Below are 22,718 nucleotides of genomic sequence, written 5' to 3'. Positions count from 1 at the left end.
TCAAGTCGTGAAAACAATTAGCTATCAACAGCAATCATTCAATGACATCATTTATACCCTAAAACAATACCATTGGGACCTGTCATGCAGAATGTACGATATATACGACTACAAAAGGAACATATACAAGGAAAAAAGCCATTTCAATTCTGCGACCATGTCGACACCTATAAGATCAAAATCTATTTACTAAAAAAGTTAAATATCATGAATTGCGACTTATTTAGACCCCGTCAAGGTGATATCGGATCCTTCATAAATGTGCTACTATTGTGATTATCGATCAGGACAATCAAAAGATAACCCCAAAAATTAGAAAAACATCAAAAGTAAAAACTTTATGAAAACTAGTAGCGCCAACGCTACAAAGACTACTTGAAAAAAACAAATGAGTAGACCACATTATCACTCACTGGAAAATATTTCGCAGAATTTTTTCTTTGCTGAGATTGCGCTAAAAGGTTGCAGAAATATAACTGAAAGTGGCGATTCTCAAAAAACAGTTAATTAAAACAAATATTTTAAGTCTGAGGTTTTAACAACCGTAAGCTTTCGACTAACAAACGGTAAATGATTTTAATTGTTACTGCTTAGGAAGACATGATACCGCACATGATGTCATTACTGAAGCTAAGTCAAAAGACTACACATTAACACTCGAATATTTAGGCAGAACAAAATTTCACGAAAGTTTAAACAAACGGTGTTGAATACAAAAAATTATATACTTTTCGTTATTATTATTAAATATGTTTATTGGCCTCCAACTTGTAAACTACTTTGTCATTAATTGAGGTTTGATATGAAATCATTCTGTTCAACTAGCAAAAAAATCAAAAATTATTTCAACAAAATATATACAGCACCGCTTTACATTCCGAATAGTTTTTGGACTAAAAAATTCATCAAATAGACCGCAACTGGTTTTGCTTCTGCTGCTTCGCCATTAAAACAAAAAAAAACGGTCGAAATATTGCTGAAATAGCTAACTCGACCGAAAACTCAATGAAAAATGGTTAATCTAGAGGATACTTAACGACTTGTACTAATTATACTTATTATGATGTATCAACTGAAAGCATAAGATAGTTTCATTAAAAGCGCCATAGATAAAGAATCAAGCATTTGACCAATTATACTCTCATAAGACAAGAGCCTCAGATGCTGGCAAAACTAGAATTCATTCAAAAGTTACGAAACCATTTTATCTTAGCCATGGACTTTACTCATAAAACAATATTGTTTTAATGGAAATTACTGGAATAAAAAAAGACTGCCTATTAAGTGAATTTTAAAAAAATCACTTTCTTGAAATTGGGATGAATCATGCAAGAAAAAATTGTAAACAAGACACTCAAAATACAAACCGAATCATTTTTCACAGAAAAACTCAACAATGAGACAAAAACTTGCCTTGCTATCGCTGCTGGGCTGTTAGAAAACGCAAAGGGTCTAAAAAAATTTTAGTTTTTCTGGCTGACAAAAAATTTAATATATCAAAAATAAACTATGCATTTTTAATAAATATCGGTTTAAATTAACATAAGGACCACAAAAATATTATTTCCAGAAAATTTTCCTGGCAACCGGAGGTACAATTGGCCCAAATCTGAGTAACAGAAGATTTTGTCATCAGTTTTTATGTCTGCACCACCGATGAAACTGGACAAAGAGGGTCAAATTGGTATATGTTACGTCATTTTTTATGAAAAGGAAAAATGCTGAATTTTCAAAAATTTAGCTTTTAATTTTGACAAAACAGTTGCTTCAAAGATCTAGCCAACTCTCTTCTATCTTAAAACGTAAAAGCACGCAGACTAATGTTAACAATTTATCATATTTCAGCAAAAATTGATAAAAATTAAAGCAAAAATTACGAAAAATGAGAAGGGAAGTTAGGCTAACGTTGACAAATTTTAAAACCTCCGTAACTCCCAGAAAAAAGCAAAATTCAAAATATTTTTCATTTGAAATTCTACGTTTGACAAGCTTTGTAATGATACCACTCATAAAACTATACAACATATCGATCGACGAAAATTGACTTAACAGTAAAAACCAGTTGAGTACATAGTGCCTCCCCACTAAAGTGGGTCGGAACAAAACGATCCATGTTAATGATTATTAATCTAAGAATGAGCTCCTGTGCCTGATTGAAAAAATTTGATGAGAAACTGTTCTTCGAAATTATGAGGACAGGGGGCACATTTTGCGGTAAGGTGGTACTATGGGACTACTAACTTTCACCAGTAGAAATATTGCAAAAAAATGAGCAGTAGAATTTAAATTGACAAGTGATAAATGGTAAGTAAATCTGCATGCTCCGGGAGCACGCGACTGAATTAAAATCAAAAGGCACAACTTTGATTGTCTTTATCAATTCAATTGATTAAAATGTAGCAAAATTAATTTAATATTTAAATCTTATACGTATTTACATTGTTAGCACTTTACAGATAGAAGGAGCAGAATAAAAGGGAAGAGCTTATGAAAGAAAAGCAAAGATCAGTTTATAGCTTAAGAATTTTTAGCTCGGTGCGTATATGAACAAGTTAGTTTGTTAGTAATCATAGTATTTCAATAACACCACACGCGTAAATCCAGTCGATCAGCGTCAAAATTGACGAGCTTCAAGCGTAGCGATGTTTTCTGTTTCACATGGCAATAGACGCCCTATTGGGCATAATTGCCAAAACATTTGAAAATCACGCAAAATGGGTGAGCGTAATCCACAAAATGACAGATCGATTACGACCTGATTTTGTAAAACACAGCCGGCAGATTGCCGGAATAGCTGCGAAATAGACTTGCGTGCCGTAAAATACAGATGGAAAAAGAAACAGAAGTGAGTTGATAATAGTTATCGCCGCCTATAAAACTTACAAGTTTATTTCAAAGGTTGTTTTTGGGTGCAAAAAAAGTTTCCCTGTCGCGTCTCGAACCGGCGATCTCCGGATTAAAAGCCCGTCGCCTTAACCACTCGGCTGTCGGACCATACAATCTGTTTTCTTACAATCAACTTTGTTTTAGGAACAGATTCTGTTTCTGAATAACCGCAATTTAGGTCACGCAGAAAGCGTGAAATCAAGCGCGAAAAAGCCATTTAAGCAGTGACGAGACAGAATGTTCTAGAACAAATGTAAAACGAAAATAAAGCGTCAGACGACGAAACAAAAAAAACATAGCAGGACAAGTCCTGACGTACAATTCAAAGAATTTTCATTGACTTAACAAACAACTAGACCTAGAACGGACAATGAGTGAATTGGGAAAACCATTTCTAAAAAAAATCACATGAAAAAACCAAAAAAAAAAAACAGAAAATCAATGACAAAATGCTGCTATGGAGAACAAAAAACCACTAGTGAGATATGTAATTTTGATTCTAACAAAAAACTAGGTCCAGAATGAGCTGTGAATGGATTGGGAAAACTATTTAGAAAAAAATCCGATCCAAAAAATCGAAAAAAACAGTAAAAATCAGAGTGAAATTGCCGCATGTGAACAAAAAACCACTAGCGAGAAACCGATTTTTTGTTCAAACACCGTTTTCTCACTCTACTTTAAAATTAGAGCGAAAAAATTCACGCCGCAAAACCACTCGCTTTTTCGCTCCATTTCCTGTTTCGGCGTGACCAAAATCACCACTCCAATTTGACTTCAAAAATCATGAAAATGTGTGAACAGATCTTAAAAAAAAGACAGCGCCCCAATAGAATTCAAATTCTTTGAATTGTAAGAAACCAAGAGCACCCCAATATAGCTACGCTCAGCTTACAGCTTCGCAGCTATAAAAAAAGCACCAATGACCCTTGAATGATTCACCCGTCTTCAATGATTCATTCATCATACGAGAATCGTTTTTTGAATATGTCACACAAGAATTGATCGTTTTTTTTTTTCAAAGAAAATCTCTTTATTCTTACCTGGGAATCATAAAAATCACAAGTGACTTTGTATAAACCCAGGAATGTTGTGTGATGGACAACCCATGATGTCATTTATGCAACACACGGGGTCAAATTAGTTCAATCTCTTTTTGAATGAAATCTCCAGTGTTACGTACAAATCCACAACCAGACAAATTAATTAAGTAAAATTAATCGTTAAATATAATTCCAGAGAAGGTAAGTTCTGAGACCTAAAAGTGATGATGATGATGATGATATGATGACAATTCAGTGACTCAGTCGGGCTAAATGGGTTCACCACCTCCGGTTCTCATAGTACTGATTAGCATAACAAGGTTGGTTATAAACACATATGAACGCGCGGTTAAAATACATCTCAATGGATTGTTTCGTCAACAAAACTGATATTTTTGCAACCTCTGCAATGAAATGTTTTAAAATCTTACGACCTAACAGGCTATACAAACCAGTACAAGAAAACAGACATTAGGCTGTTCAGATAGACAAATGAAAACTCAAATATAGTTCAAGGGTAGTGTGAAATACTTTGAATATTAACAGCACTCTTAATCGAAGCGTTCGGGTCTTATCTGATTCTGTTTCCAATTGAGGTTAATATCCAGCACATTGGCATAACGCAAAAGATCATACAACTATCTAAGAGCATACATTGCCGGTTTATGATTGCTGTGACGCAACCTCAACCACATCGCATGAGCGATCAGTTATAGTTTTTTGTCTGCTTCCGACACGGATGAGGCTGGGGGTGCAGATGGGGAGTGTTTTTTGGCCTCGGGTGATAGGGGTTCCCTCTGGTAGGGTCGCATGAGTGTCTGTAGGAAGAAGATGGCGCTATCCTTACTCTCCCAATACTGAATGTGTGCAGTTGGCATTGTGGATATCCCACTGTAGAAGTCAACTATGCTCTTGTGTGCACGCAGCTCGTAGTCTACTCGGAACTCGAGATCTAACATGAAAAAGGATAGTTTAGCTACTAGTCACTGTTGCAAATACACACAGGCTTCTTTCAGGAAACATGTGAATCATAATCCTAAACTTCTTTCAGTGTACAAAAAATTCATGAACCCCCCATTCTTTTTCATATAATCTTTATAATCAGGGAAAACTGGCACTTATGTTCCTCGTGGCTGAAGGACAATTCTATCACACAGCTCTGCAAATAATTACAAAATGTTTGCTTGATATGTGGCTTCGCACTAACTCATTTCTCTGAACTGTTCATCAGGAAAGTGCATCTGTCCTCCTGTTCTATCTACAGTTGAGGATCTACCGCCTCCAGTTATGGCTGCAATACTTCCCGGCTGTTCGCCAGTGGGTGACGTACCACCCACAATTCCACTTCTGCTGTAATAAGGCTCTGTTATTGTCGTCTTCACTTGTCTAGAACCCTTTTTCAACTCTTTCTGGATTCCATCGAAGAAACCTCCCCCTCCTCCACTGCCTCAAAATACAATATTGGCTTACCTCTCAATTTCTAACAAAGGGTTTTGGCATCAATTAAAGGCACATACAACATTATATTTTCAAATTCTTTCATTATTAATGCAACGATATGCGGAAATTCTGACAGGCCCATTACATTACTCGTTGAACTGTTTGGGATACTTAGCTTTTAAGCCCGATTGTGAATATCAAATGCCTCCATGTTGGCTTAAAGCCACCGCCCGGTTAAACAAGATCAAAGTTTCCCCCCCAACTAATATTGCTGCAGACTACTATTATCCAATAAATCATTTTAATATTTTGACTGCTTGAAGGTCAGAACCAAGTCAAGGTCGCTGCAGAAACACTCTTAAGCACATGTAAGATAGCCCAGCAAAGTGACGAAGCAAAGAAATCCCACATAGACAATTACGCTCACCTTTTCTTGCGTTGGTGGCACCGGATCCAGATGCAGTACTTGGTGCTGGCATCTCCTGCATCTCTTTGGCATCGTCCTCATCCTCGTAGACCTGCTGCTGCAACTCCTCATACGGTGGTTTCTCTGCCTGTGAGTGGTGGTGCACTACCACTGGCCTCACTCGCCTGTAGTGTGGCAACAGCAGGGGTTCCAATCGGAACGCCTTCAACAAGAGAGAGAGAAACAATCAATTCTGGTATCAACTAATTCGGATTGGGACAACTTAACCATTCCATTCAACAGTCTAGCGAGAAATTACTATCATGCAATCTGTGTAGAGTCGACCAACACTCCTGCTGGTAATAATTTAGTGGAAACTTTTCGTGGGAAAAGAAGTTTATCACGCATATCCACTGAATAAAAGTAAACGCGATTTCAATTTGCATCAACGACGTTGAAAACCAAAATTTTGATCCTTTTCTCAAACAGGATCAAAATTTTAAAGCATAATTGACTAATGTCTGGCAAATTGCTCTCAAACGACCGGCGAGCGGTTGGCTTCGTCAGTAGCTAGCCACGGGGGGGGGGGGGGGTTCTTCAACCTCTAAGAACCGCCCTTCACACCATAAAAATAAGTCTCCAAAACAGTTTCTGTGAATCGCATACTTGGAGACCAGTGAGCTGAAAGGCTCTAACAGAACTTAATGCCCGCTGGTCGTTACATGTTTATCCCATTTTGAGTACGAAAAGTCAAATGGGTCAGACGAAAAATCGGTCAAGAGAAAAATTGCATAAAAAGACCACAGTACTGATATAATCTGACTGGTTGATCAAGACTGGCTGATCACGTCCTGACCTACAATTCAGAGAATTTTCATTGACTAAAGGAAAAACTACACTCTGAATGGACTATGAACTGACCGATCCAAAAAATTTTAAAAAACTAGAAATCAATATGCCGCATGTGAACAAAAAACCACTAGCGGGAAAGAGCATTTTTGTTCAAACACAATTTCAAGCAGCAAAACCACTCTTTTTCACTCTACTTCCTGTTTCGGCGTGAACAAAATCATCAAACCAATTGACTTCAGAAAATCATGAAAATGTTTGAACAGATCTTTAAAAAAGACAGCAACCCAATACAATTAAATTATTTGAAATGAAATAAATAGTAGCAACTGGTTAGAGTTAGATAAATTTACACTTCGGTCGACACTACGTACGTTGTACGCAAGCCTGACTTGTATATACACAAAAAAGTTTTTCTGTCTCATGGCTTTAGTTGTTTCTACCTCACCAGTGTGCAAGCGTTCTCTGGAAGCCGAATGAAAGATTAAGAGCTGCTCAGTGACATAACTCTTTAGGGTTTAACCAGTCTACCCCGCTTCATTCGAATGAAATCACTCAAGCGAGCGAAGGAACATTCTAGAATAAAACGGCCGGCAGAATTTTCTTTTATAAAGACAAACGCGATTACATGCATTGATTCAAACTACGTTCGGGATCAAAAAAATTTAAGAAACACAGAGTTTCTAAAACCTCAAGTTTTTGCTTCATTTTTTTGCGTTTAGTTATTAAACATTTGTTGTTCTTTTTTGAACTGTAAATGCGTCTCAATCTCTGGTGGTAAACAATTTGAAGAATAAAATTTGTTCTCAGAGGCAATCGGGTGCGCCACTTGTTTTTTTTGGACAAAAAATGTGTCCGGTCAGTTTGTTTTGTAATAATTTGATAAAATTTGCCAACCGTTTGCGCAATATTTTATCAATGCGTGCATTAAACTGAGATGGTGTTTTTTTGAATAAGCAGCTCGCATAGTAAAACAGTCTCTATTGTTTCCAATAACCCCGATTGGGATTGGAAAAACAAAAACTGACTTTTTTTCCAATTTTTTTGAGGTGCGAATTACTTTAATGTCATTGCCTAGTTAGAATATCCACTGTTCCTTAGTGAGGGGATAAAGGGTTAGTATCAATAAAATTAATTACTAGAGGTGGCAACCGCTGCTTGAAAGCACTCTGAGGAGAATGAACCACGAATAAAACTTGCCTAACGAAGTCAAACATAGCCGGCAGATTGCCGGAATAGCTGCGAAAGAATAGACCTGCGTGCCATATAATAGAGATAGAAACAGATACAGATCTACATTGAAAAAAATCGACAACACTCAAAAAACTAGGCTAAAAAACATTCAGCGATAAATTAATAAAGCTTGTTAAAATTCATTCCACAGAAGCCTTTTATTAGGGACCTTTATTACACATATTAGTTCCTTTGGCCTTAAACAAATTCAAACTAAACTTAAGTTTTAAAGTGCAGAAGTCATTTTTATTGAGTGAGGTAAGTCACGTATGATCAAAATCTAATCACGCAAATACCTAAAAATTTTCGCTAAAGCGAGTGAGAAATGACGTCACGCGCGCAAATGCCGTTAGTGAGAGGAAGAAGTCATTCAAAAAATTTGACTTTTTCAGCTTTGCTGTGTGAACAAATGTAAAACGAAAAAAGAGCGTCAGACGACGAAACAAAAAAACCAAGAGCACCGCAATATAGCTACGCTCAGCTTACAGCTTCGCAGCTATAAAAAGAATTCAAGCAAAACGTTGAACAAGCTGTGACTTGTAAAGCGAAACAAACTATTATTCGACGAATTAAAAGAACAAAGCAGGACTACTCCTGAATTGCAATTCAGAGAATTAAACAAACAGAAGACAACGCTATCCTTATAAGATAAACATCCTCCGATAAAGATGAACATCCTCCGAATAAGATGAACATCCTCCAATAAAGAACATAAAACAAGACATCCACGAAAATTAACAGAACACTACAAAAATCTGCGAACAAATTTCTATCATTTCACATTTAAAAAACAGGGTTATCAAAATTAATATGTCCAAAAAAGTCAACTTAAAAAACCTTTAAAACAGTTTAGATATCAACGGCCAACTCTGTAGAAATAAAACTGATATACGAAGAAGGACAACAATTATTTGGCAAAAAACTTTCTACCATTTCATTGAAAAAAGTCATTGGAACATGCAAAGAAAACTTGAACTCCAAGTTCTTTCCCATTATCTATAGATAGAAAACTAATTTCACTTTCAATTAAACTAATATATAAAAATTGGGGACTACGCATCAAAAGGAGCAACAAATGCAGAAAACGACAAAAGTTCAAAAGTATTGTCACAGTCAATCAAATTACTAGCAGTAAACTGAAACCCTTCAAAGAATTCAATTACCCCTAACTAGAGAGAAAATCAGACCAATTTATTATGATTATGCGACATAAGAAAGAATAAATAAAAGCGGGCAAAACCCAGACAAAAAATAATAAAACAATTTGACTAATGTCGGAATTGCTCTTGAACGACAGGCGAGGCAATTTAATTCAGGGGCTGTAGCCTCGATCAAATTTTCCGGATCGTTTCCGTTTGTGCCCCCCATTACTTTATGCACCCCCCATTTACAGAGCACGCCATTACATGGTAAATCGCTAAAACAATGGCAAGTGCGTCTGGGGGTGCAAATAATATGCACCCACTAAGCTGGGGGGGGGTCACAAACGGAAAAGATCCAATTTTCTTTATGGGTGCAAACAAGCTTTATTTTAGCAACAAGCTTTACTTCGGAGTGAGAACAAAAGAGATCACTCAAAAATGAAGAACGAAAGCGTGAAAAAGTCAATTGAGAAGTCAAAGAATGTTCTAGAAGAAAAGCGCAAAAATGGCCCAGCGAAAAATTTGCATAAAAAGACCAAGGCGTTTACAATAATTGCTATGAACTTCATTCAAGAGCAATTAAACAAGTCCTTTCAAAGTCGTGAAAAATGTTAGCCACAAATAAAGCAATTAAAAAACTCAATAAAAACTTAGCGACGTACTTATTGTGACGAAGTGGCGGCAAATAAAACAACTACCAGAAATAGCAAAATATAAAAAATAACTTAACATAAGCCGACTAACATCTGAAAAATTGCTCTCGAAAAACAGGCGGGGCAACTTAATTCAGGGGCTGTAGCTTAGATAAAATTTTTATGGGTGCAAAAAGAACAGCCCAAGGTTGGTTGCGAATCCCGACCTCCTGAGTCCGATTCTGCTATCTCGTCAGAGGCATTAACCACTCGGCTATCAAGGCCTTGTCATTGGCTCTCCAACAATCGGTTTTGTTTGAACAACAATCTTTATTTCGGATTAAGAGCTATTGAAATCGCTCAAATATCAATAAGAAGTGCGTGAAAAAGACATCTGAGGTTATTCCAGAAGAAAAGAGCAAAAATGTTCAAGCAAAAAATTTGCATAAAACACATAAGTTTATAACAATGGCTTCTCATTCGAGAGCAATTAACAATTTTCCAAAAAAGTGGTGTCAAATTCTTTAAACCCTTCCACTGTGAGTGGAAGGATTAGATTTACTCAGAACTGCCCAATAAATTGGCCACTGAGATCTATCATTAATGAGAAAATTTGAGAGAACAACTAGACAAAGAAAAAAGCTGCAAAGCCAAAAACAAATAGTTTTAAAAGAAAGTCGCGTTAAAGTCGTGAAAACCATTAGAAAAAAGAAAATCCTTTGTGACCCAGAATTCCAAATTGTGACCCAGAAGGAGCTACTTAGAGCAGTCCTTAATGGGTTTGAGTTAAATAATGCCAGAAAATGAGGAGCAAACCGCAAAAAAACGCCGCATGTGAAAAAAATCACTTTCAAAAATCAACTTTTTTTAAACAGCTCTTTCTCAATAGACTTGAAAGCAGTTTAAAACAATGTCATGCCACATAACTACTAGCATTTCGCTCATCTTACTACTCCAGCGTGGTTAAAATCACTACCATTTGACTTTTCAATTACCAAAGTTTGAGCAGACCTTAGTATAAAATACGAAGTATAAAATTGAACAACCCCACCGACCTAATGCTGATTCCACATAATTATGTGAGGCATTTTAAAAGAACAACCATTAAAAATACATTTGAAAACTGACGGAAAATGATGAAAATTAATTTTAGTTGCGACTCCAATAACTATTAGCAGAAGACCATTTAGTACAAGTAAATCGGAACAAAAAATTATCAATTGTCGTCAGACAACCTCATAAAATGGGTTCACAAAGAAATAACCGAGGAAGGGGAAAGGAGGCGACGCTGGACAAAACCGAAAAATAATATTCTCTATCAAATTCTAAAATGCAACTTCGCAGGCACTATTCTAAAAGAAATTTAATTTCCTCTTCTGAAATATCAGTCAATCACCCAATATATGGCGAAGAAATATTAACCAAAAATTAAAATTGCAAAAACAGCAAAACTGAAAAAAGTGTAAATTATTTCAGCGAAAAGTGTCATGTGTAGCCTTCAAGTGCCAACTCATATTAGCAATACCTATAGAATAGCTCTTAACAAAGAATTAATCAGGAAAAAGCTAGTGAGAAGCGAAGAACAAGAAGAAAAGAGCAAAAAATCTAAACAAACAGACAAAAAATCTGCCGAAATTTGCTCACATTTACTTAATTTCAACGAAAACAACTCGAACTGATTATCAATCAAATTGAAGAACTATCAAAACTTATAGAACAAGTAATTTCAACCACACAACTCTCCACACAACTTTCAACTACACATTAATACATTTACAGCTGTATTCTTCTAAAACTGATAAAATTGATAGGTATGCTTTCAAGGTTTCTAAAACTTTTCAAATTGGCAAAAAACTGAAACCTATAGTTTTATACCCTTATAATACTGATTAATTGTAATGGCTCTTCCGTTTTGTAATAAAAACCAGCATCAGTGCAAAAACACGCGTCGTTGGATGCCATAGGTTTATAACAACACACAATTTAAAGACGGGAGAAAGATTTGGAGATGTTTTGCGTTAAACGATTAACTCACCACCGGATCATAAGGGTGAAACAAATTGTAGAATCTACTGGCAGCTTCTTTTGGTAGCAAATTGTCAATGGATCCATTCTGAGATGGTTTGATGCCTCTCAGGGCCAGAAAACATCCCAATGGAGACCCAACTGCGTAGTAATTCTCTACTGGGAATGGAAGACTTCTTGGACCAAATGAGTCATAGTAAGGAGTGGCTATTGATTGTTCCAATTTCAACAATTCGTTCTTCAACTCATGGTATCTGGACAACTCTGGTGGGGAGTAATTCCTGTACTAAATAGTACACGTATCTTACGACCATAGCAGCTTATTTATGTGAGTAAAGACGACTTTGAATCATACTATAAAGGCTATTAATTTCTGTCAAAATCTTTGAACATAGCCGACTAACATCGGGCGAATTGCTCTCAAACGACCGGCGAGAGCAATAGCTAGGCAATAAGCTAGTCAGTAGCTAGGCAATTGAAGAGGCGTAAATGAGCGCAGCAGGGTGGAGGGGGTCACCGGGGGCTGATGGGGGTGGCAACAGAGGGGGGGGGGGGACAGTGGGGGGGGGGGGGGGTCAATCGCTAAGAACCGCCCTTCGCAACCGCCCTTCACCGACCTTCGTTTGAGAGCAATTAATTACTATAGTTACCATTGTTCAAGGGAAGCTCAGAAGATGTTATTGTACTTAGATACGGGAGATAATTTATAATAATTGCGAGTTAATTCCGAGTTCAATACAGTATGAGGAACAAGACGCACAAGAATTTGATTCTGATTAAAACAAAATCAGTTATCTTTTTTCCACTAACAATTCCCTGAATTCTTAATTCAAAGCAGTATGAAGAATCCGAATGTCTAACTTCGCTTTGCAGTTTGACCACAAAGTCATCCATTGTTCTGTAGTTCCTCAGAATGTCGTAACAGATCACACTGCCCAGAGAGTGCCCAATCAAAGACACTTTCCCTCCTCGCTCCACAAAACCTAAACAAAGTAATCACCAATGGAAAGAAATTTTCATGAAAAAACGGAGGTCTACACATTCAACCCTTCCAGCAATTTAGGAACCCATTATAACAGCATCGAGAACTGAACGCAACTACCCTTCAATATTGAGTACAAGTAAACGTGAAAATTTGATTTGAAAGTTTATGTGTACAATGAAAACACACTGAAAGGCTCTAAGAGAACTTAATGCCCGCTGGGCGCTACCTGTTTATCCCATTTTCGAGGACGAAAAGTCAAACGGGTCAGACAAATAATCGGTCAATCGAAAAATCGCATAAAAAGGACCAACAGGTTTAATATAATTGCTACAAACTTCTTTTGAGAGCAATTAAAAACAAAAATTGTTAGTTTATCACTACCTACCAAATGAAACTACATTCCTTGGGGAAAACCGGCTACTTTTGTTCGTCGATGCGTTATTATCACTTGAATGAATAATAATCAACCTTTTAAAATTATTGTGCAGTTTGGCTCCCGAAATTTCTGAAAAATAGCTCCACTCAGCGCAATGCAGAGCACGAGATCATTTGGATTCAGCATTGAAATCACTAGCACAATTTGTAAAGACAGCTTCTAGCGGAGAGAGATATTTATGATGTTGTGTCGCAGGCGCTACACAGTGCTTCATTTTCCGCACTCAGGAAGGAGAGCAGCGTAGTGCTACCCAGTACAGCTAGCGAAGTATCTGAGCAATTGAAAGGTTTGAAATGTTCCAACAACTAGTTGGAGTAAGTGAAGGAGATCATAAGTCACTCATCTAAGATACCCAGGGAAAGATACTTTGTTCTGAGTCCCTTCTTGGAGTTTCATATTGAATTTGAGAACGCATTTATTTGGTCAAGCATTGGCCAAGTTGTTGGCTGTCAATGTTAATCCGGGCATAGCAGCCTGCATACTTTTGTTGCTGCCAGCACAAACCCCTATTTCAAAGAAACTGTAGTGCAGATATAATCTGGTGTTCAACATGGCAATTTATTGAGTCAGTTACTGTTTCTTTTGACTTTGTGACCAATGATCTTAACATATAAAGAGCTAGTTTCCGACCATACACCACACAACTGTACTTAGATGACGTCTGTGTCGTTGGGTCAGAATAACTACTCAAAACCTAATAATAATACTCAGTAATGGGCTTGAAAGACAAATTTAGAAGACAAATGTGAAGTTTGATGGAGTACAGACATGTCATTTAAGAATAGAACAGAAATACGCAATTTGGACAATGATTTTGAGGCGCTGGGTGCCGCAACATGAGCTGACACATATTATGCTTTAGTCTGAGCTTTACTAGTAAAAAATCTCCAGAATAAAATAGAGCTGCTTCGGTTGGATTGCTCTTGGCTTCACCAGAGGACCCGTCAGTAACCGAAAGAGGACTCAGCATTCGCAGTTCTCTACAATAGCAATGAGTCTTTTTGGCTTCTCGTCATTCGCACAGACTAAAAGCCACAGATAAAAAAGCCACAGGAAGCCAAAGATGAAAAAATTTTGGGATTTGAAAAAGCCAGACAACACTGAGAAAAAACTGAATTCCATCGCTGACTCTTCCAAAACCAGACGCATGCCTATCTGCAGCTCCAGACGTTTCTTAGGTGTATTTCTCCCATAGTCAGTTTTCGGTAAACGTAAAGTACAAATTGTGAGCTGAAGTCAACGACTGTGAGAGAAGACAGACAGGGAGACCTCATTGCAACACACAATTCGCGACCAGCTCGCAACAGCTAATTTGTCGGCAGTAGTGAAAAAACGAACATCCAGCTGAAAGCAATTGGCAACCTGGTTACATATTTCTGCCATTGTGGACAGCAGGCCGGTTTGGTGCGAGTGACTTCTTCTGTACAACCAAACATTATCTGAAATGCGGCTGAAAAGTCATGGTACGCAATTAAAGCACCTGATGATACGTATTGGGTTCGTGCTTTTGGAAGTAAAGGTATAAGGTTGTTCGTCTCGAAGTTTTCAAAAAACGTTAAAACGAATGGCCGCAATTTCAGAAATCAAAACTTATATTGGATGGATATTCTATTGCTTTTCACAAGCTGGCACAGTCACTTGCGGTAAACTTCAAGATCACCGAAGGAGAGGAGGATTTTCCAAAGACATCTGATTGAGAGCACCGCTGCTCACCTTGGAGTTACCTGATTGCAAGAGAAGCCTAATTCTTGCGTAGAGAAATGAAATGGCCCGCCCATATTTGATTCATTAAATTGTTGATCTGTTTTGGTGATAACCGTAGTTATGATAACCAAGTTAATTGTTAATTCAACACTTTTCCCCTTAGCATCACGTAGTATGATTGAGCCTCTTTCCTGTTTGTTTCGAGGCGAAGTTCATCTAGCAACTGCAAAATTTTCTTTTTATTCAAGATGCACTCCTACATTTCAACGAGGTTATTACAAAACAAGAACTTTGGTTGACGTTAAAGCAACTTTGAGAAATTCCTAAATTCCCAAATACGTCAAAAACTGACAAACATACCCGGCAGATTGCCGGAAAATAGCCGCCGTTGATTCCAATAAGCATGATTGGGATTGAACGAATAGAATATATTGAAACGAAAAAGATTTTTGTACAAAAATATTTTTTAAGTCCGATTTATTTTGATGGCATTTCGTAGTTGAACATACTTCTGTTTCTTAGAGAGAGGCTACAGGGGCTACTATCAACACCAATAAGCATTAGAGGTGGTAACTAAAACTTATAGGAACGACGTTCAAATAGCGGGCATCTAAAATTGGGCTTTATGGGTTTATCCCGTTTCTATTTCTGACTTCAATTTTTTATACCGACTCTGTTCATTTTGAATTGCTTTGCTTAGCAACTGATGTTCAAATTCACTTTTAGCAGAATGAGAGAAGAGAGAAACTAGCCTAGAGAAGTCAAAAAGATTTCACGCAAAATGTCGAAAAAGCGGCAAAATGGTAAAGCGAAAAAAAGTTTGACGAAGTAAAAAAAAAATACGAGCGCAATAATAGCCGGCTGAGAAGATGAGGGCGGCTATTAATAAAGAGGAGTTGCAAAATGTCGTAGCAACAAACGGTTATTGTTCTGAAACAAATAAAAATTTTCAGAAACTTGTTCAGAAGTATATATAATAGTAAAATTAAGTAATGTTTTGTATGATAGGAACATATTAGCAGCAATATATGTTCAGTTGACAGCAGCGTATAAAATATCTCTCATCAGAAAAGATAAAAAAAGTTTCAACAGTCGTTTCTTACGTAAATAAAGTGACTGAAATTATATCTTGCAATCAGAAAGCTGAAAAATATAATTTGAAAGATCCATCATTCAATTCAATATATTGATTCGAAGCATTAGTTTGATTTTTTTTGAACAACTTTAATTAAGAAAATGAAGTACCAGAATCAAATCGTTCTAGCCCAAAACTTAACATTTCAAGATCCTGAGGCGTTTCCAGATGTAGCATCAGAAAAAAGATGAGTTTAACGTCGGAACCAATAACAAAAACTACACCAATTCACTAAAATTTTTTCAGAAAGAGGTTGCAATTCTTAAAAACGCTTTTAAAAATCCAGGAAAGGCTCAGAATACTTGTCGATTAGCTTTCCATCCGGAAAATTTGTGCAAATTCAACTAATCAATTGAACTCCTTCACATTTCACGAAATCCTTCATAGAATCTCTCAATATATATCAATCTAAGTTTTCAAAATAGGAGTGAATTCTGTAACAAATTATGTTAGTAATATTATTAATGATTTGTAATAACTCTAGTCTAATGTTGATCCCTTCTTTTGCAGTTCATCCATACCTGGGTTGTACTGGAGGAAGAGATTGTACTGTCTGTGGATCTCTTTCACAACTGTGTCCAGTATCTCCTCAGTGTAAAGTGGAGAGGTGTAGAACAACACATCCAGCACACTCGCATTGCCCAACTCACGAACCCTCCTCATCTTACGCAGGGTCACTGAGTCCAACACACCTGTCAACACAACCCAAATATTTCTTAATTATTACCAGAACGGATGACACCTAAGACAGGTAAATTTTATTTATATGATAACTCTCATCTTTTTGCTGCGTATTGTTCTATTACTAGGTGATAAATGCCGAGCGGACTCCATAATTAGAAAAAACCATTAGTTCTCTCGAGAACCTTCTAGGCAAAAAATTCCGAAATGACACTGTACGTTTGTGATAGCTTTATTGTTAAGGAAACAAAAATGTGAATTGAAATTTGAATTGATTGTTTTAAATTGAGTGACAAATGGGCAGATAAACAACGTATGAATACAAGCGGGAAAAGTAAAGTCTGCGTTTTACAGAAGTGAATCAAGTCAAAACGCGCGAGAGAGTCAGGAATCATTTCATGCTTCAATGCGTAATTATATTTATATACATTGCCGTCAACGTTGATGTAAGGCATCAAATAGAATAACCTCAGATCTCATGTCAGTTTTCGAAAACCACATTTCGACAGAGTTGGCTCCGTATGACATCAGGCTGGTCAGAATCGATATCCCAGCAGTTCTGAATTATCCTCAATACGGGACACATAAGAAGTGTGCATGTGGGAAGGACGGCAAGCTGGATCAGGTTGGCTTGTCCCTTCCCAGCCACTTGTAAGAACTTGAGAAACAAGGTTAGCTTGTGTTGATTTGTAGCTTTCTGACCTTAACTAAAGGTCTGTTTGCAAATTTACCAAGAGGCCGATATGGGATGGGATGTAAACTAAATCTCCCTTAGTTAGGTGCTGCCTTTCGGCCAGATTCTTTGATCTGGCTTGTAGCTGTGCTAGATATTCAGTTTTCCTCTTTTTTCAATAGTTTTATCAATAAGTTTCTGCAAATACTGAAATTCTTTTGGTGTCTTCCTCATCCTTTGTTTTGGTTGCTGGCGGAAACACCATTAGCAATTGGTGATGAGGAAAACCTGTTAGTAGCATTGCAGGTAATAGCGAGCGGCTATCTCTTGCATCACCTGACACCAGAGCGATTGAATTTTAGTTGAGTAAGCTTCGGTTTGGCAGATAATTGTTAACATCTCATCTAAAGAGTTTTGCGTTTGTTTCAAACGCTTTGACGAAGATCAATTTCAAGGATTTTACTCCTATTTCAGGGAGCCATTTCATCTATCGAAAAAATACGTGAGAGCAAAAGATCGACGTACAGCTTAACACACTATTGAGTATCCAATGATTTAGGAAGATCTAAATGAACTGCTTTAGTTGCAAAACAGAATCATCACTACATCAGACTTCGCTTGTCTTTTACTTTTGCAGGGCATTCGACCACCGAAATCTATTCTGACGCTTGAATAATCCGGAAATTTTTTAGTGTGCGTGCAACTATTACATTCACGCTTGAATGTTTCATTAGTCCGAAAAATACAATTAATTCTGAAGGAATATTTAACCGGGCGCATTGATTGAAATTAGACAGATTTGCTGCTACTAACCGTCCGCCAACTTTCACTAACCGTTCTCCATTTATGTACAGATATAGTTGAAAGATTCAATAACAGTGGCAAAAATTGGACTTCTCTCTAGTTTTCCGAATTATTCAGCATTATTTTATTTCTGTATAACACCAACAAGCAGTTTGTTTTGGAGCTCGAATGTTTCTTTCTTTTCACGATTGGCAGCTATTTAAACCACTTTGTTCTGACTTCCAAAGCGTTCAATTTGGCATTGTTACTGAAATTGATGTGTTGAACGCAGATATCTGGGTTCATTTGGCAGGTCCTGTTCATCCGCCTGCGTTTCAGCATTAGTGCCAAGAGCTGCGCAAAGAAATTTGTGCCTCTTTAACTCTTGATTTATTTGAATGGAATATTTTCGGTTGCTCCGGAATTGTTATATTATCACAGGGAAAGCCAAGTGGAACCATTCCGCCAGACTTTGAGTGATGAAAGCTGCTGTGATGGCAACGGCAGGGTAGTATGGTTGTCTAGATTCAATTCAGGTGACACAATTCAGGTTTTCTGATTGAATGATCTGCTGGATTTCGGTCAAACGATAAGCAAAAAACGTTAATCTAAAAACAGTAGCTTTAAAAGCAAATATACTAAGCGTTGAAATATACCATGCTAATGCAGCTCTTGAGACAATCAAGCAAAAAAATTATGCTAATAACCAGCTAGAGAGGCTGTGTTTTGAACTAATTGTAACATAAGAGCTAGCTCCAAGTACGAGAGCAGAATTCTAGTTGGCTTGATGACGTTCTGGTTTGCAGCTTATCATGACTGAGAACATAGCACGCTAAACTCTATCTTTGACCTTGCAATTGATTGGGTATATTGAGGCTACGTAAACATTTCAGAAATAACATTACGGAGCTGTATTTTTTCAATGGAAAACCTGACCAGAAAACGGCGTAAGAAGGAAGATCGCTCATCCAGGTCTCGAATTGCAGAGTTAGAGTTGCTGCAACGACATAATCAAATCCAATTTCGTTTCCCCGTCCTTGGGAAGAAAAGTTGCATGAAAGTGTTACGGGTGTCAGTAATCTAATTGGATCAAATACTTTGCCCATATTAACACATGGCAAGTGATTTTATCAACGTTTTCAGACTGCGGCAAGTGTGTACTATCTGAGAGAATGTGCACTAACTGGCAGTGTTTTGCTTCCTGATTTTGATATTTTTAGTGTTCAGATGTTGATCTGCTGAATTTCTATAGCATATAACTTAATCTTTTTTACTGAGAATTATTTACCATGCTATAGTATTCGAGTGAGATAGACTTTTCTTTGGTTAATTTCTTTTTTTTCTGTCAAGATTTTATCTCCGATCTCAATCACTGATTCTCGATTTTCCGATAAATTGTTTTGTGTCACAGCTGCCATGCAGGAAGACTTCGATCAACTACTATTAGCTGTTCCAGCGCATTGAAACCTTTGGATGCCATTTTTTGATATATTCGATTTTGTTCAATTTTGACCTCAATTCTGGGATTTGTCAGAGTTTGTAAACTTTTTCTGACAAAAATTGCATGGAGTTAATTGGCAGGTACAGGGAGTGCATTTGAATTCTGACCAAGAGTACAGAGTGTTGAATACAATTCTTTTTCGTTGTCAAAGTTGGGCACTAATTTTGCCAAATCTGAATTGTGAAACTTGCTGAGTTCAAATCAGAAACATCCATTAGGTTTTTCATCGCGTTGGGGCATGTTTGTGTCTTCCGAGTAAAAAAAGTGTCAATTTTGTCTGTCAAATTCGACCGGCGGTTTTGATGCTGTCGTCATTTTCACCAATGAAAAAGGGTCTGGATTACCTACTCTCTATTGCTTGACCAATTGCAAATGGACATTCCAAAACGCACTGGGGTTGGGGTAATGCCATCTTGGTAGTGTGTTTTCAACTCGACGAAAGTCGCAACGTAAAAAAATTTGAAATTGCATATTTCCTTTGGACCGTCAGTGCTCCTTTGCAGTGTGCCATAACCCTGTGATGGCGTGGCATGAGCTTGACGAAACACCACATTTGCCTATCGTCATTCTGTACTTGTTAATGGGTTGCAGTTAACTAGGTCGCCAAAACATTTGATATTACGGTCTCATCGTTGAGCTCGATATGACGGTAGATTTTTGGAAGGTCCTCGATAAGGCAAATGGATCGACTCGAAACAGAATCAGTATTTCAAACACATCAGGCTGCTGCTTAGGACTAACAGGAAGAATGTTGCTGACTGCATTTAGTTGTACAAGTTGATTTCCACACTGCATGTTTTGTCATCGCAATTTTTTTGTGGGGCAATTTTTGAAAGCGTTTTTGGGACCATTTCCAGGTGCCCTGTAACAATTACTTCTAGAAAAAATTCTGTACACTAGGTTTAAAGGCCCCATTCTGATTTTTTTTGTTACTAAAGAATTGTCTGGACTTTCCGCGACAATGATATTCCTATATTGGACAACAATTCTTGTATCTTTGACAAACTATTTCGTGTTTATTAGTTAACAGTCTAACATTAGACCTTCCGTTTCGATCATTTGTTTTTTCCTATTAATTGTAAATTGCTGACGTAAGAAATGGAATGTATTCTCCTTCCAAAAATTATGCGCCGTAAATTTCGCTATCAAGCAGGCATACCAAATTTGATATTGGGTTGCTTTTTTGATGAATCGAGGAAGACTATACCCGGAAATGTCCACTTAGTATGATTTCGGTAAGATATAAGGAAAATTCTTTCGGTATCCGATCATTGATAATATGAGTGTACCCATAAATGTCTAATAGAGTATGAATTTCGCCTGGTTGCCAAAAATTATCTTCTGTTGTAATTGATAAGATTAGCGTAATCTTGGTCTGAGATGAGCTGGTTTGAATTTTTACTCGTTGCAATTTTGTCAATATGACAAATGAAATCGATCTTGTTTGTTTTTTGGAAAATTTTAAGCAATTGGGACCCATTGACTGGCACCGAATTTTTCTGAGTGACTTTTTATCATGCTCTCCTCCGACGGCTTCGGATTAAGTTCTAGTGTTTTAAATGCCTTGGGGGAGCTGGCATTGATAAGAGCTCTTTGATCTAAAAATAAGCTGAACGTGTATATTTGTAATTTTTGACTCATCACAGAAGTTAACTGTTGTTTGAGTTGATGGTTTAAATGTTGCAGGTGTTAGTTCCTGGTGTAGCCTTGAAGGCTTCGAGTAGACAATCCATGATGCTTATCGAGTAGACAATCCATGATGCTTAGACAGTAATTTTTTGCATCTTGACTGAGGTGCATTGGTCACGTTCTCGATTAAATCTGAGGCAAAATCGACATGATTTGTGAGACCATATAACTTATGCATGCCAATGGTGCGTGATAATTGTTGCATTGGGTCACAACACTTAGATGTTTCGATCGCTGATTCCATATGGTGGCATCCTTTTGCCTTGGTGGAATAGGCTCATTCAACCTTTCCATTGATTTCACTGTTTACCAAGAAGGTTGCAAGTTCGTCAAAGTTCAGGCAATTGGTGCCTTCAGTTTAGAGCGGCAACAAAGCCTTTTGTGATTCAATTTCAATTTTCGAAAAAAGACAATAGTGCTAGATATTGTTGTCAAACTGTCGGCCAAGTGAATTAATCGACTTCGGTATTTCAATGACTGTGCTGCATAGCCGTCGCAATTGGCATTTGCTGTCAACCCTTAGAGGCTTGAAATCGACTGCTCTAGATAGAACTGTTCAAAATTTTATATCATCATTTTGTAGCATTGCTCAAGCGGTTTTCCTGCAGTCTCAAAGTTGCTCTATGTTAACGATAGGCTTATGATAAATTTCTCAAGGTGACCAGAGGTATCGTACTGATAATCTTGAACTGTCTCCGATAAAAATGGTTGGTATAGCTGCTGTTAAAATTTGAAGCTTACAGTAGCTTCTGAGAATACCAACTGCAGCTCTTCTTCGATGTAGGGTTCCGCGAGATCGTTCACTTCCTCAAAGAGCTTTTTGAGCTCGCGTGAACTGGCACGCCTTTTGCTGCTGCTTGAATCTGTAGTTGGTGGTTAGATCGTATCGTTGGCGGACCAAAATAATGTAAGTTTGCGACAGCTTTATTGTAAAAAAGATGAATTATTGTAAAAAAAAGCTTATTGAAGTTCTGCAGGCAAAATGTCAGATTTTAATAAGAGATCTCTAGATCTCTCATTTTTTTTCTCATATAGCAAACTTTAATTCCCCAATTAAATTGTCGATTAATTCACTGCATTGCAGAGAAATTCAAGATCTGTAAAAATAGAGCACTGAAAGTTAAATGAGAAAGGACTAGCGATTTTAATAGCATCAATCGTGCTTTTAGAGGTGACCGATAACGTATAAGGTATATGGATCTAATCGCTGTGGCCATATTTGATAGGACTTTGTTGAGTTGTACACTAAAGTTTAATTTACAATCAATCAGTATACCCAAGTATCTGCAGTGACTTTGCGGCTTAATTTCTTGTCCTCAAAAAACTATTGGATCAAAATCTTTAATTTCTTTCGAGACGCAAAGAAGTTCAGTTTTACCGGTATTCATGGTTAATTTGTTTTGCTGTAGATAACTATCTGTTTTCTCTAGTATTTCAGAAACACATTTTTCTAGTTCGGCAAATTTGTGTCATCAGCA

General features: G+C 37.2%; 1 protein-coding gene across 2 annotated transcripts in view; it reads right to left on the bottom strand.

Moving 5' to 3' along the window:
• Positions 1-4,359: 4,359 nt before the first annotated feature.
• LOC142352074 (phospholipase DDHD1-like) overlaps positions 4,360-22,718 on the bottom strand; it is a 63,851-nt gene continuing 45,492 nt past the window's right edge. For both annotated transcript variants that reach the window (XM_075404431.1, XM_075404430.1), the window contains exons 7-12: positions 16,435-16,605; positions 12,515-12,636; positions 11,664-11,939; positions 5,794-5,995; positions 5,134-5,373; positions 4,360-4,878 (exon numbers count right to left, since the gene is read on the bottom strand). In XM_075404431.1, the coding sequence (XP_075260546.1) occupies positions 4,637-4,878; positions 5,134-5,373; positions 5,794-5,995; positions 11,664-11,939; positions 12,515-12,636; positions 16,435-16,605 (1,253 nt within the window). In that variant the 3' untranslated portion in view covers positions 4,360-4,636. The remainder of the gene's footprint in view (positions 4,879-5,133; positions 5,374-5,793; positions 5,996-11,663; positions 11,940-12,514; positions 12,637-16,434; positions 16,606-22,718) is intronic.

Source organism: Convolutriloba macropyga, chromosome 13 (assembly GCF_964194025.1).
Source record: "Convolutriloba macropyga chromosome 13, txConMacr16.3, whole genome shotgun sequence".
Taxonomy (NCBI): domain Eukaryota; kingdom Metazoa; phylum Xenacoelomorpha; order Acoela; family Convolutidae; genus Convolutriloba; species Convolutriloba macropyga.
This window is presented reverse-complemented; position numbering and strand designations above follow the sequence as displayed.